This window comes from Phodopus roborovskii, unplaced genomic scaffold (assembly GCF_943737965.1).
Source record: "Phodopus roborovskii unplaced genomic scaffold, PHOROB, whole genome shotgun sequence".
NCBI classification, from domain to species: domain Eukaryota; kingdom Metazoa; phylum Chordata; class Mammalia; order Rodentia; family Cricetidae; genus Phodopus; species Phodopus roborovskii.
Genome location: NW_026126514.1, coordinates 710702 through 736361, shown reverse-complemented (window position 1 = coordinate 736361; position 25660 = coordinate 710702). Strand labels below are relative to the sequence as shown.

General features: G+C 35.1%; 1 protein-coding gene across 1 annotated transcript; it reads right to left on the bottom strand.

Moving 5' to 3' along the window:
* Window positions 1-848: 848 nt before the first annotated feature.
* Window positions 849-3009, bottom strand: LOC127230725 (DNA repair protein SWI5 homolog). The gene is made up of 2 exons (XM_051196045.1): window positions 2970-3009; window positions 849-1222 (listed from the first exon to the last, which is right to left on the bottom strand). Exons 1-2 carry the CDS (start codon window positions 3007-3009, stop codon window positions 882-884), a joined length of 381 nt encoding a protein of 126 aa, XP_051052002.1. The 3' UTR covers window positions 849-881.
* Window positions 3010-25660: the final 22651 nt, after the last annotated feature.

Here is a 25660-nt window from a genome sequence, read left to right as displayed (position 1 = left end):
ATAAATTCCCACCTAGTCTATCCTATCACTGATTTTATTACTGTATTTTCTCACATGAATATAGCAAAACTTTTTAGTTTTATGTTAGAAAGATAAGAGGTTTCCAATTTTTGCTACTTTAAACCTTCTTATAACTATTTTGGGTACACAAATATGAAGCTTGTTAAATATATATCAAGGAATAGAACACTTCATAAAAAAAGATGTTACATATCCTTGTAGTAGATTTGGCCAACGGCCTGTTTCTAAGGTTTCATGTTTTTTTTTTTTTTTTTTTTTTTTTCTTTTCCTCATGAGCAATGCTTCTTATTCTTGCTATAGTTTTTTGTTTGTTTGTTTTTTTGGTTATCACTCTTTGGTGGTTGGGATATGATGATGTCTAATTTTAATTTTAATATATACTCATCTTATACCTCATAATTATAGCTTATTACAAAGTATAGTAATCTCAAAATCAGGGCATCTTGAATTAGTAAGTTATACTTCGCAGTAAATGTATTTGTTTTCTCTGGAATCATGAAAGAGGACAATTTTATAACCTCGAAACAGAATTCACTATGGTTTTTGCTCCATAAGTGACAGGACCTTTCCAGGGGAAGGTTCTGCCCTTGTTTCTACCCACAGTTCCTTTCCCTTTCTCAAATATTCCTCTTCAGTTTTTTTTTTTTTCCCAGACTGCTTATGTTTATTAACAAAAGGGACAATCCCACATATCCATCCACAAGTACATTTAGGAACCTTAGACCTGACAATGATCACCCCTCCCAACACTCTAGGACCCACCCTAAACTTAGTTTGGGCCCTTCAAAAGTACTGTCTGGGATGCACTCTCTGCTTTTCTTGTTCTCCATCCACTTGTCCCATTGTCTCCAAGACTCTGCTCAGTCACTCAGGTCTAGACCAAAATCTGGATATAACTCCTTGATGGTGACACCTTGGGTCAGAGCCAGCTTTCCCAGCAGCATCTGTGCCACATCCTTGATGTCATTGTACTCATGGAGGAGAGAGATGTGGTCCTCTAGCTCACCCACACGGTAGCCTTCTTTTACTAACTGGGAAATCTCCTTGTCCAGCATCTCTTTTTTCTCCTTCAGTTTCTGAATGTCAGAGTTCAAAGTTTCCCCACTAATCTCATCATCCTCTTCCAAACTGGGAGATGAACACGGTGATCGGAAGGCTCCATAGCAACTTCGGCCGAATCCTAAGTCAGCCCTCCTGAACCCTTAGGTCCGAGGTACCCAGAGCGGGGTCATCTTTGGCGAAGAAGGGTCCAGGATTGGAGTTAGACGGATGCCTCAGATAACCAGAAATCAGCAATGGAGACCACCAACCAACTTCTCCTCTTCAGTTCTTATGTCATCTGTATTTATATGTGTGCATACTTGGGTCAACATAAGAGAAAATGTGCCATTTGTCTTTCTAGCTCTTGATTATTTCTCATAGTATGATTTAAAGTTCTACCAATCTTTCCTTTTTAAATTAATTAATCATTTCATTAATTTTTCCCAGCACAGCAACTAGTTCCCCTCCCCCATCTCTTCCCAGTCCCTCTGACCCAATTTATCTTCTACCATGCATGCCCTCTACCTTCCCTTCAGAAAAATACTGGTCTTCTATGTATATTAGCCAGCCATAGGATATCAAGTTGCAGCAAGACTAGGCATCTTCTCTCCTATTAAGGCTGAATGAGGCAACACAGTGGGCAGAAAATGTCCTAAGAACAGTCAGCAGAGTCAGAGCCAGAGGCAGCCCCTCTTGCTCTGCTAGAGGTCCCACAAGACCAAGCAACACTAGTGTAACATATGTGCAGAGGCCCATGGTGGCAGTTCAGTCTCCATTAACCCTCATAGGCCCTGGTAAGTTAATTCTATGTGTTTCCCCATGGTGTCTTTGGTTTGACTGTCAGAGGATATGTGGCTCAGTCAGTGTCCCAGTCCCTCCACTGTTAAGCCTTTTCTGGTTACAAGAGATGGCCAATTCAGGCTCCATTTCTCCCATTGCTAGGAATCTTAGCTGGGGGCACCATCCCATCATAGGTTCCTGGAAGTTTCCATTGCACTAGATTTCATCCCAAAGATTCCTCTGATTGTCTTTCCCATTATTTTTTTCTCTGCATCTTCCCCTCACTTGGTATCTCCTATTTCCATGTCCAGCCCCAAACCAGCTTACTCCACCCATCCACTACCAATGTTCATTCTATACCCCTCTCACAGTGAGATTCCTGTGTACCTCCTTGAACCTTCCTTTGTTATTTAGCTTCTTTGAGTCTGATTATCCTTTACTTTATGGCTAATATCCACCTATAAATGTGTACATACCATGCTTGTCTTACTGGGTCTAAGAAACCTCACTCAGGATGGTCTTTTGTAGTTCCATCCATTTGCCTGAAAATTTCATGGTGTAATTGTTTTTAACACCTGAATAATACTCTATTGTGTAAATGTACTATATTTTCTTTATCCATTTTTTGGTTGGGGGACATCTAGTTTGTTTCTAGTTTCTGACTATTACAAATACAGCTGCTACAAACAAAGTAGAGCAAGCATCCTTGTGGTTTGTTACAACATCCTTTGGGTATATAGGCAGGGGTTGTATTGCTGGGTCTTGAGGTAGATCCATTATAAATTTTCTGAGAAACCACTACATTGTTTTCAAAGTGGTGGTACAAATTTGTACTTCCACCAGCAAAGGGGTCTCAACTCACAGGTTAAGAACAACTTGCCTATATTGTCACCTTGTATTCTTAATTTTATTTTGACAGATTGTATTTTTTAAACATAATTCTAGCTATCACATTTGTAAGAACTTACCTGCTGTTTCAATTCAAAATGTATGTGTGCCAAATTTTGTCAGGCAAGAAGAATGAATATGTTAGTAAAGTGATGGGTTGAGCTGACAAAAGATTGATATCCTACTTAATGGTTTGCTCTTACTATTCCTATCTCTCCCAAAGTTATCAAACACCTTACCAGGACCAAAAGTATAGAAATACTGTATCCTGTTGTACATCTTCTTTTGGTACCATTTCTCAAGTTACTAGTCAATGCACCTGTGTGCTTAAATAGCTTCCTTGTAGATAAAAGGGGTTATAATCAAGGGTCTTTATCAGTCCCTCACATTTCTCTCTCTGGAAAGCACAAAACTTGATTTTTGCCTCCTGAATGTCTTGAGATATTCTTAAGCATTAGAAGTTATTACTAGCTACTATTCCTGTTAGTAGTGTTGCCTACACCAAGAAGTGCTACATGCTACAAGGGTGAAGGAGACCTTGAAAACTGGGCTGATTTCATAAATTTCCCAAGTCATCATTGTGTCAGTCACTCTCCAATGACTCCTACTTTACCTTGCCTCTTGTAAAGGTTTTCCTTTGCACTTTAAAGCACCATTTTGATTTACTTTGTATTGTCTCATAATATTTAGAGGGGGAAATAACTTGCTATTGATATTTTACTTTAACTATGAGATAAGTCATTATTTATTGATATTTTACATGTAAAAAGTTATCTTTTTTCTCGAGAGAGGGTCTCTCTCTCTCTCTCTCTCTAAATATATATATATATGTATATATATATACACACACACATATATATACGTATATATATATACGTATATATATATATATATATATGAAAAGTTGTAATTTGAGCTTTTTACAAGCCAGAATTTATGTATGTGACATTTTAGTTAGAAAATGATAACAAAACCGGACAAAGAACAATCCATTGGGACACTATAATACTCCATTTGATGCTTGGCATATAAGTTTACATGAATGTGTTAAAATAGATTCTCAATAGTTAGATTCTTAGGCAAATGAAGAAATCTATTCAGCATTATAAGATAAAGAAGATCTTATCAAAAATAGTTGTTAGAATCACAGCTTCCAACTGTGATATAAACATTATATATATCTACCTTATAGTTTCTGAAAAGCTAGTGAGCCTTGAACACTAAACTTTGCTTTACATAACATGTGCTTGGTGTGTCTAAATTCAGTACCTATTTCATTGTGACATTTTAAATTACTGTTAGTGTGAAATCCCTATAACTGAATATAATTTTAATTAGCCTGTCCCTCATATTTTAGTATATTTAATCTCAACAAGGTTTTATTCTACTCTTTCTTTCATCTAATTTTCTAACATAAACTCACCTGACCTTTAAGTCATTACTTTAAAATATGCATCATAAAGTATTTGATCTGATAAACCAATTTATAACAAGATACATGTTCCAAGTGAAATGTTTTAAATGCGGCAATCAAAATATTTAATTAAGATGAGTTTAGAATAAAATAATCTTAATTGCATTGTGATATACACATACTTCAGAACAAACATTATGTTTTTATTAAGCATTTCCTAGAAGCTATAAATATTCTAACATGGAGGGTATGATACAACAACTGCCATAGTAATTATGATATTCTTGGTTTTAAAAGTTTTCTAGCAAACAAGGTAGCATCTGGTTTTCCTTAGTTTGACAATTTCAATTTTCCATTTTCAGGACATTTTACATTTATTTCAAATTAAGGTTGTATGATTGTCTGCCAGTTTTCATGTCTTGCAAGCATAATGCTATTGAATGTCTTTTATTGGAAATTATACATTTTTCTACTATAAGTTTTACAAGAGATTATTTTTAGATCCATGAAAGTAAAAATTCATTTTCATTCAGATCTACAAATTATTTTATCATATCGATTCCACAAAGATATATTTATTTCAAAAGCATTCAAGGATCCATCAGAACACACAGAATACACTTTAAGTCATTCGTATTTAAAATTATTTAAAGATGTTTTACATGCTCTGGTGAATAAACCATAGGTAGTAAAAACATTCTGTAGAGGTTTGGTAATATATCGAGTATATAAGGGTTAATCCTTATTTATTTATTTTTATTGTGTTAGCAATAACAGACTAGTGTCACTATGCTTATCATTAGTCTATCAGTGACAATATTACACCTTGTATTAAGTGTGGCTTTTAAAGACAGAGTCACAACCTTAAGTCATTGGAAATATCTGGTCTTGTTACACCATGTTCATAAGATATACTCTTTGCCTCTTTTATACTGTACTTAAGTTTAAATTTAATGCCAACATTTTATTGCTAAGAAATATGTTAAGTAAGGATAGAGACACCATCTTTATTGAAGGGCAAATCTACATTGGCAGGTGTTTTCTGACTTAAACATTTGTTTCAGATAATATTTTATTCAGTAGCATCTTATCAGCCAAAATGTTCTCATATCATCTCTCTCTCTCTTTCTCTCTCTCTCTACTCTCTCTACTCTCTCCTATCTGTTTCCCTCTTCCTCTCTCTCCTCTACTCTTTATTTCTCCTCCAAATTTTGAAAATTCCATTTTTTCTCAATACATATTCAAATCTGGAAACATTTGAAAGGATTTTTTTCCTTTGTTCCCAAACTTTGTAATCTCCCAGGTCCTTACTGCAACTCTTCTGCCCATGACCAGTGTATACTCAGCATATTTCAGCTCTTTAACAGTACAGGCTGGAAGATCACACCTGGAAACAATTGTGGGAGTTTGCATATATTCAGTCATGAGGATACTTACCTAACATGATTTTATTACTACTCCCAGAATGTTGAATTTTTGACATTCTCAAAGACACCGAGTTACTGACTAAATCTGTGCAATTTGACCTTAATTATTTTGTGAACAAAAAATTCCTTTTGCACTAATTTGCATTGCTGTTTCTTTCAATTTAAAGTGGAATTTTTTTTTTATCACCATCCATCTGTAAGATACCGCCTGTTACTAATTTCTGATGTGGAACCTCTCATTAATATGAGATTCACAATTGCATAGATTACAAACTATCTGATCATATTTGGCTCGCCCTTTGTTGTAAAATTCTGTTCTTGTATTTGATAGATACTGATTTAATTGTGACAATGTTAGTACATAAAGACAATGAGTCAGATAGTAACTCTTGGAAGTGTAAAGTTTTAATATAGCTGATGAATTTTCTTTCTCAGGGTTCAGTATTACTAGATGGAGCTCTCTTTTGTAGCCTTTTAACATAGCAGACAACAAACAAACTTAGTAGTCCCTTAAATAATAAGGATTTATAAGTTAATTCTGTTGAAAGAAAATTTCCATGGTTTCCCTATTAAAGATTATGCTGATGGTAATCTTAAGCATAGGAAATAATACAGAATGCACATTGTTTTTAAGAAGTTTGAGAACAATAGGTTGAGGTACTAAGTGAGATGAATGACCTCTGCAATGCATCCTACACACACACTCTCCTGTACACATGATAATGCTTAATTTTAATTTATTATTCAGATCAAGGATAAAGAAAACAAACTTCTCAACAAAATTCAGAAGACCTACAAGTTGAGGATCCCTTTAAGAGCTGATTTAAAAACAATAGCATTAGGAATTCTATACAACTTCAAACCTGTCTTCAGAACATGAGTCTGGAAAGACTGATACTTGAGGGAACTTGACAATGCTCACTATCTTCACATTGCTCCCTACAAGACACCAAGGACACACACACACACACACTTATGTGGGGGTCCTAGTGAACAGAAAGATGTAGGCTGAGAACTCTTGAACGAGTCACCAGAACCCTTTGCTTGTCCCTATATTTAAGCAGAGCATGCTGGCAGGGTTGCTTTTGTCAATAAATTATACTACTAGACTATTAAGCCAGATCAAACACTGATTTTCCTAGAAACTAACATGTAAACATACACAGTCATACCCAACAGCTCCTTATATATAGTGTTCTATTACCTCATAAATAAACATGGGGACATTGAAATTATCAAAGTCTTTAAGAATTGCTTAAAAGGAAAATTTGGCTTCAGATTAATTGCATTGTCCTCTGAAAATCATTTCTTCTGCAACTTATTAGAGACGACACTGTGGCCTTTTCTACTTTTAGAGAATACTAACAAGAACATGGTGATTGGATTCTTAAACCCCATTAGCCATTCTACTTAATATAAGAGGACTCAGTCACAAAATCTTCAAATCTGAAATCTACTTCCCTAAGCAATGTCTCATGTCAGGCTTTGCTTGCCTCTTGTTCTCTCTATGTCCCATTTCCTAATGTGACAAATCCCACAGTTTCTCAGGTCTCTTTATATTCCAGTCATCCAAAGAACTCTTTATATAGTTCATAATTTTGATCATAGTTAAATGTAGTTGATTAGAGTTATAGGCACTTTATGTTTTGTACGTTAAGTCTCTTTATAGATGAGTAGAAACGCAGGTAGAAACCAGGTGTCCAGGTGTCACAGACGTGTGTGTGTGTGTGTGTGTGTGTGTGTGTGTGTGTGTGTACTTAGAAAGGGCAAACAAGGATAAAGACTGAGTAAACTTAGGAAAACTATGAATGATATAAAAGGAGGTAATTGTTACCTGACCATGTAAAGTTTATTTAGAGAAGGTACCTCCATGCACATGATTTAACGAGGTTATGCAGTGTCTGATGGAAAAAGATCAATGTTTGATGTATGTTTCCATATCATGGCAGGAACTCAGGTGTCAGTTTTCCATTTCTGAATAAAGGATTACTGTAGATATTTACCAACTACTGGAAAAAGCAGATTTAGCTTCAATATTGAATTCCAGTGAGGTTATCAAAATAAACATTACATTATACCACCAGGATGTCTCAGTAAACATGGTACTTAGTTCCTTTTTTAAAAAATTAAAGGCTTGATTGTTAAGTATTAAGTTTGACATTTTGATTAGCATCACTGTCACAATGTTCTCTCTGTTAGGAATAATTAAACATCCCATGTGAGTGTGTATCATTTTCAAGCGTAACTGTACAATCAATAACACAGCAAAATCATACATTGGAAACATATACCATTTATTGATGTAAAATTCAAAAGAATTACACTATGATTTTAATTTACATTCAGTCCTAGTTTTCTATTTTACAGGCAGCAGATTTCTGCTTATTATATAATTACACACGCAATTAGCCATTTACACTTGAAAAAATAAAGGAAAATATCTAATTGTGCATGCAACATCAAAGCCCACCACCCAAAGTAGGTACAAACAACCCTGCTACCAAAGAACAAGCTGGGGCGTTATGCTGGCTTTATCAGTTGCCCTTGTGAAGCCTATAAAATGCTTTACTCAGGACTCCAATGGCTTTGCTAGTCCTGTTTTTGAAAGACTTTATTAGCCAGTAGCACCCTTTAGAGTCCGAAGCAAAGATTGTTATCATTTATATAAGCGAAAATGGTGATAGATTCCAGATAATTTGGAGATATATCATTTTTGAAATTTTCTTTGAAGTATTTTAGATCAATTATGTTTGGAATTTATGCTGAGTGCTGATTTTAAAAGTTACATTTCTTCTTTTGAAGACCTTTGCTTGGATTTGTCTTTAGTCATTTTACACCTCTTCAAATGACATCCAAATATTTACAACCCCCAAGTACCACCACAGGATAAACTAAATACATTACATCCACACAAATTGCTGAAGAATGAACAATGGCTGGCTCTTTCCACTTAAAATATCTATTTCATTTTTTATATACCAAACTTACATTACTTGCCCTCACAATAGTTTGTAAAATATGTTTTCTGTGCTCAACAGCCACCTTTCAAACCAAGCTGCATTGCTAATGCATGTCTCTACCCTATGCACTTGACAACTAGTAAAGACCTCTAAGACCCTCACCCATGGTAAATGTTTTTCAGGCAATAGTCAAGCTCAATGATTAGTGAAAAAAAAAAAAAAAAAAAGCTTTCATAAAAGCTGCCAAACAAAAACCTCCGTGGGATTTGATCTTGCACTGAACACACATTGGGAGACAGTCTCTTTTTGCTAGAGCTGTTTAGAAACCCTCATCTGAGTACAGCCAACTAACTCTTAATTCTCTTTTATGTTATCAGGCTGATATTCTAGCCATTATTTTTGTTGTTTTTCAAAAAAAGAAAAAAATCTAACTACCCTTGCACTTATGTCATAAAAATTCTGCCTTTTTCCCTTTTTTAATATTTGTATTCAAGACAAACAACAGGAGGTTGAAACCAGGCCACTTAGAAGAAACATCTGCTGACATTTACTCATATGCTACACGCTCCACTTTCATCATCGAATGTAATGATAAACACACATTCCAGTCAATAATGGCAATTCCCAGCCAAGCTTTACAAATGGTCTCTTTAACACCTAAACTGACAGCTCGGGAGATTTTGAGCTTGAAGCTAAATATGGTACATTTGGACAGTGTTTGTCTAAGTCTAGAGTGTCTTGAAGACTTTAATAAGCAGACATACACTATCAGAAGAATGTCTTGACTGTGCAGGTATTGGAGCAGTGGAGTTTGACACTTTCTGAGCAGAGTAAAGGCAGAAAAAAGAAAAACCCCTCAAAACCAAATGGCCTCTTTGAAGAGTAGTTGTAATGAAGCTACCCACAATATCTGGGTAACAGTCTAATTTAAAGAGAAAACTAATTGCCTGTCATTTAGATTATGGCTTTTAATTGTGGTGTGCTACAATGTTAAATGCCTGTTTCCGGTGTTAATTTTAATAATCCCACATTGAGTTTAAATTATTGTAAGGACATTTTAACAAAATAGTAAATGTCATTTACTGTTTACAAGGAATAATTATGTTGGCTTTTAATGTGCAAACGATTTCTAACAAGATGATGCCAAAACTTTGAGTCATGCCTCTACCTTTACCTCAGAAAGACTTATATGGTTCAGAGTGGAAAGCCTAACTTCTTTCAATCTTGCATGAGCTCTCCAGTGGCTGTCCACTCTGGATGCACGGACACATGTTCCTCAGAACATTAAGGATCCATCCTTTTGTGTATCTTTCTTGTGTACCCTTCATGTTTAGTTCAGATTGATTAATCTTATAACTGAATCAGGGACTGCGTTCCAATCACAGCTTTGCCCAGATTCGACACATGCGGCTTTTCTTTTTCAAAACTCTACTGTTGCTGTGGTTTAAAACAGGTCACTAACTTCTTGACAGGAAAGAATTTAGGCGCTGAGCAAGCTATCTCTGAAACATAATGACAGGGTAGTAAAGTTAGCTCATGCAATGTTATACAAAGAAAAAGCTATACAGATAAGTAGTGGTCCGATTAACAGTATTTTTTTTTTTCTTCTAAAATGGCTCCATTTAGGAAACAGCTTGAGGACATTTTGTTGTTGTTTTTGCTTTTAATCTTGTTTCTCTATGCAGGACAAATGGGGCTAAATTTGGAATGCTGTATTACAGTGTTTTCATCTGCTCCCAAGGCATGTTGAGCAAAGTAGCCAGACGAGTCCTACCTAACACCTTATCAATGTTTTGTGCAGGGAAATGAACAACTCAGAAAATGAACTCATGGATGTGTGTAACATGTACAGAGCTCAATGCCTATTTTGACTGTGGTAGGAGCCGGGAAGTTCACCAGGACTTCTCAGATATGGGTAGAGAATTCTGTGTGAGAGCCACAGTTTTTACGATCAAAATTTAGATTAATAGTGCATTGGATAAAAACAAAACAAAAATAAATAAAACCCTATACTTTTAATAGCAGTCACTTTTTAAAGAAATCATGTTATAAAGTCACTGAAACCGTTCAGTGATATTTTCCTCCAATCACCACTATGGTAAAGTCAAACCTTTATAGTAAATTGTGGTGGCTAAGCCAATTTGTTAATTCTCTGGGGTGGAGTTTAGAGGAATCAATTGATTTTTACTGATAGAAATCTAGAAGCTTTCTAAACATGGCTATGGGCAAGAATGTAACATTGGGTTCCAGCAACCACACTGAGCAAAGTGTTCTTAATGGTATAGGGAAAGGGAGTAATATGCACTCTCTCCCAGGCCCCAACGCCAGAGCAGAGGGAAGATGGGACGCCAAATAAATCTGCCAGTGATTACACTAAAGGAAATTATGATCTTGTTATAGAAACCATTAAAGGAAAACCAGAGTTGGTATGTAAATATTGTTGCATCATTATACCACTGAAAAAAAAACAACCTAGTACAGCATTAGTATGTTATGCAATTAACAAAATGAAAAATGAGCCGCTTGAATTTAAAGCTTTTAATGATTTTAAAACAGATAATAAGCATTTTCAACACCAATGTAAAATGTAGCAGAAAAGTTCTCCCTCGGAGAATGATATATTTCATCTATCCTCACTCTGCATTAGGAAATGATAAGCATTCACATAGCTTCTCTGTTTGTAATTTCCTAACTCATCAAACAGAAACCACACACAAACTGATGTAGGCTGAAGATAAAAGACCTACTACAAGATTATAAAAATAGAGAAATTATTGCCCTGTATACATTTCTCTGATTTGGGGGGTCAAGGGGTTCAGATAGCTAACTTTATTTAGGCAAAAAGCCCATTATTGACTGCTGTATAAAGCATTTTCAATCTAGAAGCTCTTTAAATATATTAATTTAATTGTCCATAGCCATATAATTATGAAATATGATTAAAAGTAAATTCATCACTCAATATTATTATTTACCCAGGAAGAGACAGCAAGTGATTTATAAATCAAATAATTTATATATCAAATAATTCTGGCACAATCTAAACAGAGTTTAGAAGAATTGCTGCACAAAAAATGGAAAAACAAAAGTTTTTAAAAATATGCCATAATTCAGTCACATTTACTAGATACCGTGCAAATAGTGTAATGTATATGGATTTTAACTATATTAGTATGAACATCCACACAACAATTATTAACATTTCAATACTACAAAAATTGCTCAATCAAAAAAATTTTACAAAAATCAACTTACATTATTAACAATGAAGCTGTTTACTCTGTAGACAGTGATGAATTTTCCATATTAAATTCAAAACAGTAAGAAAAAAATCACATGGGGACAACACAGGCTCCACAATTTCTAAATAGATATAATTTACTGTAGGCACTAGAAAGTTAATATGTTCTCCAAAGATTTCTTTAATTTAGTTGTTGCTAATTTATTCACACTAATACAGAAAAAAAATTCTGCAAAATTTTTCATAACAAAAAAAAAAACTGTGCATATCCCTGTGTTTTAGCTGGCATGTGGCTCCACACAGATGGTTTGGGGCTTTCTTTGCTGCAAAACAGATGGGCCAGCACTGTCCCTTACCAATCAAAAGAGAACTTGAAAATATAGGAATAGCTTTACCTACATTGCGTCCTTTAATTCAAGAAATTAAAATGCTTCAGAGTATAAATAACTGCCTATGGAAAATAATTTTTGAAATGAGATGTCATATGTCAAAATTATACAGTAACCTGGTTCATGTTTAATGCAAAAATACTTAAGTTTGGCTTGTGCTTATACTGTTTTAACATACAACTATTAAGAAATTTACAGCTATGGAATTGATGTGGTCATGTGTTCACCTTGCCTAAAAAACACTTCTGTTTTAAAACTTTAACTGCAGTTAAACATATTTCAATTCAAAATGATCATTCTCAGCAGCACCATCCATTGAACCAAGTTAGCAAACACATATGAGTGTAGTGCACTCGTAACTGACATGCTTTTACAACCAAGCTAGAAGGAAGCACAGAGCTCAGAGTTAACACTGATGCTGTATTTATTGCTTCAGTTACTCACAACAGAAAACAAAGCACTTTGAATAGAGAATCAAAACTATGGCCTGCCTCAAAGCTTGCCGTTGACATATAAATGTTGATACTCAGGACTATTATCAGCACTGACTTTTTTTGTCTTTTTTTTTTTTTTTTTTTTTTTTTTTTTGCAAAGCAATATGGACAGCACTCTCACTGCACCCTCACTTTAGAGAAAGGTACGGCCTGGTGAGCTTAGGATATGTAGCTGCTCACATTGCACAGAGACCCACTTCTTTCTCTCTGATACCCAAAGAAGGTTGAGAGACTGTGCTACTTTTATGTTTTGTAAATACTTGTCCTAAAAAGTAAATTTTCAGGATGATGGACTGTTTCTATAGCCTCATAATAATTTTACCATGGCATTGTTCACAACAGAGAGTTGAACTGTTTGTCCTAGGATAAGTGATTTTTTTTTTTTTCAGAGCACTGTGTATCCTCTATTTTATTTATATTCAAACAATGCTTTTTATAATGCACAATCTTTTTCAGGAAAGAAAAAGTGATGGGCATCTAATGTTAAATTGTAAAAATATACAGCTCTCTCTATATGCATATCTACACGCATATTTATGCACACATCAATTTGCATATATTCACAATCATATACAAATTTTTATAATTCTTATTATATATTGATATATATATATAGTATATGTGTGTGTATTTAAGGTTATATAAAGTTATTTTTCTACATGTATGCAACATATTTTCAATTGGTTTCCATTTACTGATCAGATTTCAAAAAGCAATTGAGTATTTTTCTTTTGTCTGTAATGGAAAATAACAGCTCTGCTTTTTTTATTTTTTCAGTTATATCAAAAACAGTGTTTCTCACAGATCTATGATGAAAAGGCCAGGCTAGGAAATGTAAATAAAATTATAAAATATATATATTTAAGAAAAATATAATTCCCAAGCTCTCTTTAATATTTTTAATACTCTGAAAGTATCTACACAAGCAAACAATTGATAAAGTAATTTAAATACTTTTATTCACTTATACTTTGTCCATTTTAATTTTTAGAGGTTTTTTTTTTTTTCTTGATTTTTTTGAGACAGGGTTTCTCTGTATTGCATTGGAGCCTGTCCTGGAACTTGCTCTGTAGACTTTCCTTTTTTGTTTTTAGAGAAGGTTTCTTCTGCTGCCTGAACTCCCAATGTAGTCAAGGATGGCCTTGGACTCCTGACTGTCCTCTGTCAAATTCTTTAGTGGTTAGAATTAAAAATTGTTTTTCCATGCCTGTGTCTTTGTTAATTTTCATAAATCAATCTCTAAATCTGTCTTTTAGTCTGAACCTAAATTGAATTTCTATGGTAAAACTAATAACATACTCTAACATAGTCTTAAAACTGTTGCACAATTTAGATTTTAACAATTCAGAGTTGTCTATTATTTCATATACTAGTATAAGTTGTTGGAATAGTTTCCCACTGAATTACTAGTTGTGAAATCTTTGCATTAATATTCAATGAATAAGTATTAATTGAATCATGAAAAAGGTGAATCTTTCAGGATAATTCCCTGATTTGTTGGGGGGAATTCCCATGGTTCAGGAGAATCAACAAAGCTCAAGATAAAATATCCTTATTAAGTGGGATGAATTTCACTTATTCATGGTGGGTCGTCATTTTAAAGTGTTCTTGGGTTCAGTTTTCAAGTATTTTATTGAGAATTTTTGCACCTATGTTCATGTGAAAAATTGGTATTTAATTCTCTTTCTTTGTTGGGTGTTTATGTGGTTAGGGCATTAGGGTAACTGTGGTTTCTTGAAATAAATTGGACAATATTACTTCTGTTTCTATTTTGTGGAATAATTAGAGGAGTGTAACGAGTACGGTTTTTCCGCCCGCCGCCTGGTATTGTCCTGCTGCTGCGCCAGCCCCAAATAATACACAGAGACTCTGTATTTGATACAATGCTGTTGGCCCGGTTACTTGTTTCTTATCGGCTAGCTCTGCCTTAATTATTAACCCATTTCTGCTGATCTATGTATTTTCACATGGCCTTCTCTTACCAGGGAGGCGGCTGGTGTCCAGGTCTCTCCAGACTCTCCATCTTGACTCCTTCTTCCCACTTCCTATTTCCTCCTTGTCTCCTAGTCCCTCCTATCTTCCTTTCCTATTGGCCAACAATGCTTTATTATTAACCAGTATGAGAAACATATACAGAATGACATCTCCCATCATCTCCTCTTTTCTGTCTAAATAAAAAGAAGGGTTTTAACCTTAACATAGCAAAATATATCACATAACAGTTATCAAATAAGAATCACAGTTAACACTATTTAGTCCATTAACATTTAGTAAGATTTAAGAAAATATTCCATCATCTATTTTATCTTGTGAGTCTAAGTCCTATAAGTACCTTATAATTGAATCCTAACTAAGGAAAACTATAACCATAACTATCTGTCTTCAACTCCTTCAAAGGCCACAGAAGGATAGTACATAAACTCTAGAAATGACAGAGACAACTCACTAACTGGTCACCCGAAGTTCTTTTGTAATCTTTGTTGGGTGTTTATGTGGTTAGGGCATTAGGGTAACTGTGGTTTCTTGAAATAAATTGGACAATATTACTTCTGTTTCTATTTTGTGGAATAATTAGAGGAGTATTGGCGTTAACTCTTTTTCCAAAATCTGGTAGAATTCTGTGGTCTTTTCATTTTCATTTTCTCTTTTTTTTAACTTTTAATTACTGCCTCTATTTCCTTAGAGACTATAAATCTGTTTAAATTGCTTATCTGATCTTGATTTAGTTCTGTTAAGTTGCATGTATTGAGAAAATTATCAATCTTTTAGATTTTCCAATTTGATGGAGTGCAGGCTTTTAAAGAATATCCTTGTGATTCCCTGGGTGTCTAGGGTTATGTGGTCCTTTTCATATCTCTCTCTCTCTCTGTCTCTCTATCTGTCTGTCTCTCTCTCCCTCTCTTCTTTACCCCCTCTCCCCTCTCTCTTTAATTTGTAAATTTTCTCTGCATGTTAGTTAATTTGGATAAGAGTTTTAGAATCCTACTGATTTCCTCAAATAACAACTCTTGTTTCATTAATTCTTTTTTTCATGGTTTTTGTTTCTATGTTATTGACTTCAGCCTTGATTTTGATTATGTCTTGCATTCTATTCCTTTTGTATTTGATTTCTTCTTTTTGTCATGATACTAGGCATTATGCCAAGATATTAGAATTAGACCATCCCATTTTTTTTTTTTAATGTTTTGAGGTTTCCTTTTAGTTCTATGGTATTTTTTCTTAGAACGTCCTTCATTGTGTCCCATAAGTTTGGGTATTTTTATATATTCATCTTTACTTAATATTAGAAAGTTTTTAATTTGTTCATTTCTGTCTTAACCCATTTAAAAAAAGTCAGTAGTGAGTTGCTCTGTTTATATAAGTTTGTAAGCTTTCTGTTGTTTGTGTTGTTATTGATATCCAGCTTTAATCCATGGTGGTCTGATAGGATCCAGGGAAGTAGTTTATTTTTCTTATATCTATTGACACTTGCTTTATGACCAAATAAATACATGGTTAATTTTGGAGAAAGCTTCATGAGGTGTTGAGAAGAAAGTATGTTCTTTTGTGTTTGGGTGAAATGCTCTATAGATATCTGTTAGGCCTATTGTTTTGCCATGTTAGTTACCTTTAGCATTTCTTTGTTTAGTTTTTGTCTGGATGACCACATGATTTGTGCCCTGCTCAACCATCATCAAAAAAGCTTCTTCCTTTAACAAATGAGAATCAAAATAGGGACCCACAGACAGACATTATGCAGTGAGACATCTTAGAACACAGAGCTCTACATGGGATTTATTCATCATATCCCAACCCTCAGGGATCAAGGAACCCAGAAGAGGAGGAGGCAGGAAGAGCATGAGTCAGGGGGTATGGATGTCAAGAAAACACAGTCCTCACAATCAATTTGATCAAAGCACATATGAAGGAAATCACAGAGACTGGAGTACTATGCACAGGGTCTGCAGTGGGTCCTTTGCACATTTGTTATGGCTTCCAGCATAGTGTTTTTATGGGATTGCTTACTGTGCTAATGAGTATGTCTCTATTTCTTGTGCTTTCTCTTCAGCTCTTTTCCTTCTGTTTGTTTGGTTTGTCTTATTCTAATGTGTTAGCTTTTGTTTTATCTTATTGTATTTTATTTTATACCAAAGACAGCTTTCAATATCTTGATCTTTTTTTCCAAATATAAACCTTTGGTATAAAAATATAATAATATTTTACAAAATATCATTTAATAATACTATTTTATGATTTAAAATGTATTTGCTAGAATATGTACATATATAAAATTTGATATTATTGAAGCTGTATATAATTCCATTTTTTGAGTATACAATTAAGTCACTTAGTATTTTCTCTTATTGAGCAATTTATTTAGTTTTATCTACCCCATTCTAAATAACATTATAGACATGACATATTTATTTTGTTCTGATTTTCTTTCTTTCAAAGCTGGCTTAAACTTTGACACACACACACTTAACAGATATATCTTTGAAAGCTTATAAGATGTTTCAACATTGCCACTTAGCAGTAGGATATATTAATGTCTATTTTCCTTTTTAGAGTTTCATAAATAGCTAGCTCATGAAACATTTTATATTCTAATTCTCTTAAAATGTACTGTTTGGCTTTGTGTATCTTTCACTACTAACCAGGAGCTAATATTGTCAAATACATACAAACTCAATAATATAAGCTTATGCCCTGTTGCTTTGTACATGATTGTTTGCTGGGCCAGCCATCAGTATAACTCTTTCCTATACACTAAGAATAGCAGATTCAGGTGATAGAGCAGGCCTTGGAGTCAGGAAAGGGAAACAACTAGCCCTGCCCATCACCAGCTGTAGCACACAAGAGAGTGAGCCCTTAATCCCACTTGGACAGCACAATAGAGTTGACCCTCCAACACTTGCACACACACTCTTATGCCCCCTACAGCAATTGGAAGAAAGTACATTGCATCTCACTTGTAGTAGAACTGGTTCTGGTGGAGTGAGTATGGGTGACCTAGATCTGAAGACCTGAGGACAGGAGAACTGATCCTTTTCTTCTGCAGGCTGCATTGGGCTAGTGAGCTAGCCTGAGCAGTACTGGAGAGCTCACCTGGGTAGTGAGTGACAATGAGGGAAACCTGGTGGGCTGATCAAGGCAGCTACCACCCAGGCTCAGACCAGAGCTGTGAGTTGCCCCAGCCCAATATCCACTGAATGTATGAACTGTAAGAGCAGGGGAAGTGTAAGAATCTACAGTCCAAAACAGCACAATCTCTACAACACAAGATAACAGCAGGATATCTAACAGGAGCCCAAGTGAGAGGCCATTATTTGTTGCATAACAGAAACCAGAAGCCTGGAACCAGAATCATGGCAATGAACACTTGCAAGTAAAGATGAATGGACTAAAGGATTAAACTGTATAAATCAAAGACACACAACAGCTTCACTATAAGATTCTCTCTCTCATTTTGTTTCTTTGGTATGTTTGGTTTTGAGGTTTTCCTTTAAATTTGGTTTGGTTTTGCAGGAGAGATTGCAAGAGCAGAAGGTAGATGCAAAGGGCCAGGAGATAAGTTGGATTGGAATGCATGATGTGAAATCCACAAATCCCCAGAGAATCAGTAAAATTTAAGAAAAAAAAAAAAGTAGCAGTCACTTCATCCTGACAACCTACTTGGAGTTCTATAAGTGCTCATGAGGTGAATACATAACTTTTATTTGTTTTGCTTTCATCATAAGTAAAGGCAAATAAGTGTTCAAATATCCCTACCCCCTCTCCCTTGTTCCTCTAGTTTCTCCCTCATCCTGTCTCCTGTTTTTGTCACTTATTCCCCATCCTTTGTTCCTGTAGGGCAAGTAATCTCTTTTGTGCTGAGAACTTGGTCTTGGTGTATCCTGGTACTTTACCCCACAGGAATTGTTATGAGCACAAAAGTGGGAAAAAAAACTTGACAATTATTTTTTTCAAATTTTTCTCTTCTCATGTCTCGGTATTACCTAATATTTATTCACATCCTTAACCATGTGTATTTTGTCCCAAAAGTGTGCTTAACAATTATATGCAAAAAGTCCTTTTACAGAAAGAATGTCTAATTTAAATACACCATTTAGGAAAAATTATAATTTAAAGATTTTTGTAAACTGATGTGTACCCATCAAAATGTTCGAAGTTAATAGTTTGCTTAAATAGGTTCTTTCTTATATTGTAAGCAGACCTCAGTATTGGACTTTGATATCAAAAGGCAGGATGGGATTAGACAATTTTATATCCAGCATGATTATATCCAGATTTGTGGATACTTTCATGTAATTAAGGTACACTTAAGTCAATCACATTTGGAAAACAATAACACCTCTCTTTTGTTTTCAACTAGAATAATATGTTAAAAGCAGGAGAGAGAAAAAAGCATTCACAGCAACCCAGCAAACAAAACCTGACATTAAAACATATTTATAAGGATTCAAAATTTCAGTGAAAACCATGAGTTTTCCATCTTCCTACTGGGAGTCCACCTAGGGGCTTTTATCCAGCTGCTGACCAGAAACAATTTACTGTCCCCAAAATAGCAGGTGAAAGGTAAATGGGCATAGTAATCCAAGGAACCCAAACCAAGAAAAGGATGATGACGCAGTCAAAGTCTCAAAGCATTCTGATGCATATGGGGACTTGCTAAGAATACAACCCAGAGGGAGTCTCGGTCGGGGGTGTGAAGGAGCAGCACACAATTAACTCAGTAGAGTGGCTGTGGGAGGCTTGGAGAGGTTTTTTTCAAGGGTTTTGAACACCAAGGCATAGTATGGGTTCTGTTCTGGAGACAGTCTGTGAGCAGGACCTTGATGGAAGCCAAAGAACCCTTGGCAGGTTGGTCACTTGGTAGTGCTGTGAGGGAAGAAGGAAGGTATACACAGAAGCTTTCCTGGTTTGCAGCTAACAAGATGTCACCAAAACATAAAGGACTTTTTCCTTCCTTCCTTTCTTATTTTCTTTCTCTTATTTATTTGTTTAGGTTTGGTTTGGTTAGCAGAAACAATATAGTCTTTTGCTTTTGTTTTTGTTTTCCCTTTTAAGCTTGAAATCAGTACACATGGCAAAGCATGCTGCTCAGTGTAAAGACTTTAGAACTCCTTAACATTCCCTTTAAAAAAGATTTTTCCTTGTAGTGAGTAAATTTTCACAAAAGTATGATGAGGTCGAAAGAGCATACATTACGACATTCTAAGGACTTACCTCATTCTGTCCATTCATGAAAAACAAAACATACAACACATACATAGTTGCTAAACTTCATCTAAACATTACTGGAAACATGGACACATTGACAGTATCAGAACCGTAGAACTAGAGGAAGAATAGATGGGTGAAGGCTATTTCTTTTCTTTTGGGGGGACCCCTGTCCTTTTGCTCCCCTTGGATCCTCCATGTCTTCCTCTGCTAAATGACATTAACCACAAACACAATTTTAAGTGACATTCAAATGTACCTTCGATATCTCCTAGAACTGCCCTCTACATAATCATGACACTGTTGAGGTTAAGAAGCAATTTCTGAGTTTAACAGACATTTATTTTGTACCCCTTCCTGATAGCATAGTGAATTGTGAGCCCCTAAGCAACTGCAGCTACTATAATCTGTTCATACCAGCTTTTGGTACATATTCAAATTATAAATACCGTGGAAGGATTTTGAAGCTACAAAATTACATTTCAAATACAATTAAGCTGATTGTCAAATTTTCTACTTGTTACTCGCCTACCTAATACAAAACCCCATGAAGAACACATTTTGCCAACTAATAATCTAATAAATTTGAATTGTGATCTGAAGTGTTAAAGTAAAGTGGACTCTTTTATTTTATTTTTTTTCCAGAATAAGACAAGAAGGTTTTCTGTTGCACTGTTTCAAAACTCTTTCTCCACAAAGAAACCTTATCCAATCCTGTTTCACCCTTTAAAAATGCCTACATACTAAACTCAATGGACAAATTTAATACTTTGCAACAAAGAACATCTATCCCTTTCAGGCTGAATAGAGGAATTGTTCAAACACCAGTGAGGTATGAATAACATTATAATGCTGCTATTTACTTGGCAAAGAGAAAGGATGTCTCCTGTTGCAGCTCCCTCAATGGCCTGCTTCTTTAGGTTAAATTTTTTGACCCCTGATATATCCCCAGACACCTATGTTACTGCACTATTTGGGTCTTTTACCTCTTGTGAAGTAAACACTAAGAAAATCTAAGTAAACAGTTTGTTTTAGTTGAAGATAGAGAGACTCCATTTAATTGAGTTTTGATGATAGATGTGCTCCAAATGGTGAAAACAACTTTGACATGGTAAAATAATATTGTCTTATGGCATGTGTAACACTACATAAAGCATCTCAGCTTCACACTTTCTGAGTTTACAACATTTAAGTGAGAAAATGACAAAAGAAAGCCAAACTGTCAGAAACAGTGAAACCTTTAAGAATCCTAAAATACGGACTACAATTCTCTTCTTTATTCATTTGACTTAAAGAAGGATCTTTGCAACAGATGGAAGGAATGAGAAAGCAGCCGGACTTTGTCCTCCTGAAACTTTACTTCCTTGGCATGCACAATGGGGCTGAAAGGGACACAGCTAACACTTGGGCAGTGGCCATGGGATGGGGCTGTAGGGAAGAAGGTGAGTCAGACCCACCTGTCCAGAAAAGTCAGCTCTAACAACCGCAAGACTTTACATTTCTTTTACGTACATCTACTGGTTGTGAGTTATATTACATAAAATTACATTACCATTAAAGCCCTACAAGAGAATTTAAAACTTCAACCCTTTTATGGTCACATGATTCACCAAAAATATTCATGTGTTACTAACAATAGCTATTTTAAGTGAAAAATACAGATGCTATTAAAATCTAAGTTTACTATCTTGAATGTTTTTCCTTTGAAGTGAAGGTCATTCATCTACCAAATATTGGTTATTATCATAGCCCATATAATCTTACTAAACATCAAATATATATTTTCATATATTCACTCTATGCTTTTGTGTGCATGTGGCACATATGGCATGTGTATGTGTGTGTGTGTGTGTGTGTGTGTGTGTGTATGAATGTGTACACACTTGTACGTGTACATCTGTGTGCATGTGAATGCGGACACCAAAGGTTGATATTTTACTCCTTTTTCTAATGTTTTCTCCCTTAAATTATGGAGACAAAGTCTATCACTTTAGTTAGACCCAGTGGCTAGCAAATCCAGAGTGTTGTTCTTTCATTACAGTTATAAGAATAAAAACTGGAGAAGGGGTGGAGGAATTCCAAGTGAGTGGGGTCCCACAGTAAGGGACCACGTGGAATAGAATAGCATGTTTCATAGCAGGTGAGGGTGACCGAGGCATCAAGGTGGAGGAAATAACACGCCAGGCAGATAGAGCTTAAATGAGAGAGGCACCTTGAACAGAAGAGGAGAGAGGGGGAGACAGAGGAAAAGAAGAAGATGGGGGGGGTACCTGGTGGCCAACCAAAAGCAGGAGAGAGAGCAAAAGAGAAAGCAAAAGAGCATCAGTGGGCAGGGGTCTGACTTTTAAAGGGGTCCTTTACACCTGCCTGCAGTAGTATTCATGGAACCCTGGGCTGTCCAGAGTACTGTCTGAGTGAATTCTGCCAGGTGACAGGGCAGGGCAGTATAATGCCTGAATCCTTACAATCCCACCTTTACTTATTATTAAAAAAGTGAGGAGTTAGGCTTGGTAGGTTAGGGAATAAGGACGTTGAGTTCTCCTGAATCCTTATACCGAGGATCCTCCTGTCTCTTCTTTTCCATTGCTGCAGTTATACATGCACAGCACTATACCTGTATTTGCTGGACTTTCAAATTCTAAGTCTTCATGCTTTTATTGCAAGGGCTTTACCACTGGGCCCATGATGTGCATTCTAAGAAAGCTGTTTTGACACAGAAAAGAGACTTAATATTACTTTATTTACTGAGTATAGGTAGTCTCATTGTTATTGTTTTTTATACATGCATTACTTTGAATCCATGTGAACACCATCGTACCTACTAAAAATATAACAACAGCAATCTTTAGAACAAATATAAAGTCATTTGCAGACTCTAAGTCAGGAAAGAATGATGTGTAGTTAAAAAAAATACTGAAAATAGTGAATGTTGTCAAAGGTATAGTATCAATAATAAAATGAGACTATGTCTACATCCCTAACATGATTTGAAAATTAACCAGTTACTGATTCAATATTCCCCAAAGACCTTATAAATATTGGTATATTCTTAATGTTTTCTCATTTGTACTTGAACTCCTCCCTCACAAACAATTCATGGATTTCCATATTTAATTATTCTCAATTTTCTGCTTAACATTCTTGAACAGGCTCTTCATCACATACATAGAGAAAACTAGTAAGGATATGAAGTAATGATTACATAATTAGCTATGATGGTATTGAATGCAAATCAAACATTAATCATCTAGAATTACTAAAATTAAAAACAAACACCTACTTGTAGGAAGGATTTGGTGCGACTGAAATTCCAATCATGAAATAACAAAGTGATAACCACCACTTGGAGAAAATGGATTGGAAGTTTCCTGTAATATCAAATATCCATCTATCATATGTCCAATAGTTCTAAAATAAGTAAAAAGTGTATTCATAATACTTGTTCAAGAAAGAAAACAACAAAATAGTTATCAATAAACCGGTAAGTAAAGAATGAATGGCATATATGGCATATAATAAAATGCAAATGACTCAACTTTAATCATGATAATTTCATGATTTTGGTCTTACAATGACAAGAAAATGATGTACAGTAGAAATAAGAGTTGAAAGTTTGAATTCTGATTTTTCCAAGGTTACCAACATGCTAGCATATTGCATGATAATAGAGTGAGCCTCCGCACCCAGTCAGTCACATATTGTAAAAGCAGAAAAGCAACAGTGTACAATATACTAGATTTCACCAGGGCAATAGGGTTGAGAATTTGTCTTGCTAAGGAGGCAGGACTGATCTTGAACTCCATATCCTTCTGACTCAGATTTCTAGGGACCATTATTCTGGGATTCTAGAATATACTGTATCATTAAGCTAAGGTGTTCAATATACTAAGTATATTGTTTGTATGTTCATATTATAATCTGCATGTAGTCCCTTTGTAAGTAAAGGTTTTTCTGTGTTGGTCAGCACTAAAATGTAGCAAGCTACTGATAGTCATCACAAATAAACAAGTCTCAAGAAGAAAAGAAATTAGACAAAAAGAATAAATATAGTATTTGTTTCCATTATTATACAATTCTAGTATACACATAAATAATGAAGTTATGGTGATGAAAATCAGAAGAGTGATTTCACTGAGACGTTATTCTGAAAGATACATGAGGGAACTTCCTAACCGCAGAAATATCCATACTTTGGATGTAGTGATGGCTATAAGACAGAATAATTTTCCAAATTATTCTAATTATACTCAACATCAGTGATTTTCTTGTATGTAAATTATAACTCAATGTAAGAAGGGAAAATAAAATCCCGCTTTGATCCCATATTGATTGGAAGACACCAACTGTTTGAACAGCGAAGTTTTTGAATAGCATGCCTCCATTGCATTCTTGATTCCCTTACTTTGCTTAGCTTTCAAGTCTATCATTCACTACAGTAAAGACCCTGCTAAACATTTCTCTTCTTGTGTAAAATTTCTTTCGCGTGCATGATTCAGGCTTAATCTTTTCCACTCATTCTTCAGGTTTCAGCATAAACTTGTAAACTGTGGCTACTTAAAGAGCTGGGAATATGTATCTCCACAGTGTTCTCCACAGCTATGAAGTAGCCTAAATTTTCTTAGTATTAATTTTTAAACACTAATTATTTTACATATGCTCTGGGCATGGATATTTATTTTGTTCACTGTTGAATTCTTAGTACCAAGCCAAGAACTTGGTACATGATATTTGAGAAAGCTTGTCATAAAAGTGAAAAAGCAAGGAAATGAGGACATCCCCTGCTGCCCACTGGCAGATCTGTCTCTGACTCTATTTTTTTTTTTTTTTTTGCTTTCCCTTGGACAATTCCAATCAACTTCATTAATATCACCTACCTTTGTAATAAATTCTTAATAGATCTTTGTCTTTCGGGTGGTCTGTTTAACTTTAGATTTCAATAATATTCACCACAAAAATATGTTCCTAAAATATGTAATGGCAAATCAAGTTATTTTATTTCTCTTATAAAAGATATATATATATATATATATATATATATATATATATATATATATTCCCCAGAATAAATCTCTTGGCTATTAAAAGAAAACCTATTGTTGTTATGGTGGTGTTTGTATGTATAGATATGGGTGATAAGGCCATGACACACATGAAGGCCAGAGAACCAATTTGTAGAATCAGTTTTTTTCTTCTCAATTTTGTGTTTGCGTTTATGTGTGTATTTGTATGTGTGTGCATGTGTGTGTGTGTGTGTGTGTGTGTGTGTGTGTGTGTGTGTGTGTGTGTGTGTCCTGGAATCTAATTCAGATTATCTGGTTATCAGATTATTACTCAGGTTATCAGATCTCCACAGCAAGTCTATACTTATTGAATCATCTGTCTGGTCCCTAAATACATTTCCCCCATCAATTGCTACACTGAATAGCGAATCTCTTATGTGGTTTCTTCGTCAAATGCTTTTTCAGTTTAGTCAGACTTCCACTGAAGCACCGGCATTTTATCTTCCTTAAATAGATTCCCTCCTCATAGCTCTTTTTAGCTAAAAAGCTTCTATCAGCTTGCTACTGTCTATGAAATGACATTTGTAGTTCTTTGGCTTGGAAGAAAGTAGTCTACAGCAATAACAACACTGAGAGCCTGCAAAACATGGATTCTTCGTGTTGAAGAAGGCACCTTTCCCCTTCTTCCTCTTAGAATTATCAGGGAACTGCTACTGCCACTCTTTTAGTACCTCAAGTAGACCTTCTGCCTGATGATTTTCCTTCTTGTTCTCTTTGAATCCCCAGGTTAGGACTCATAGTT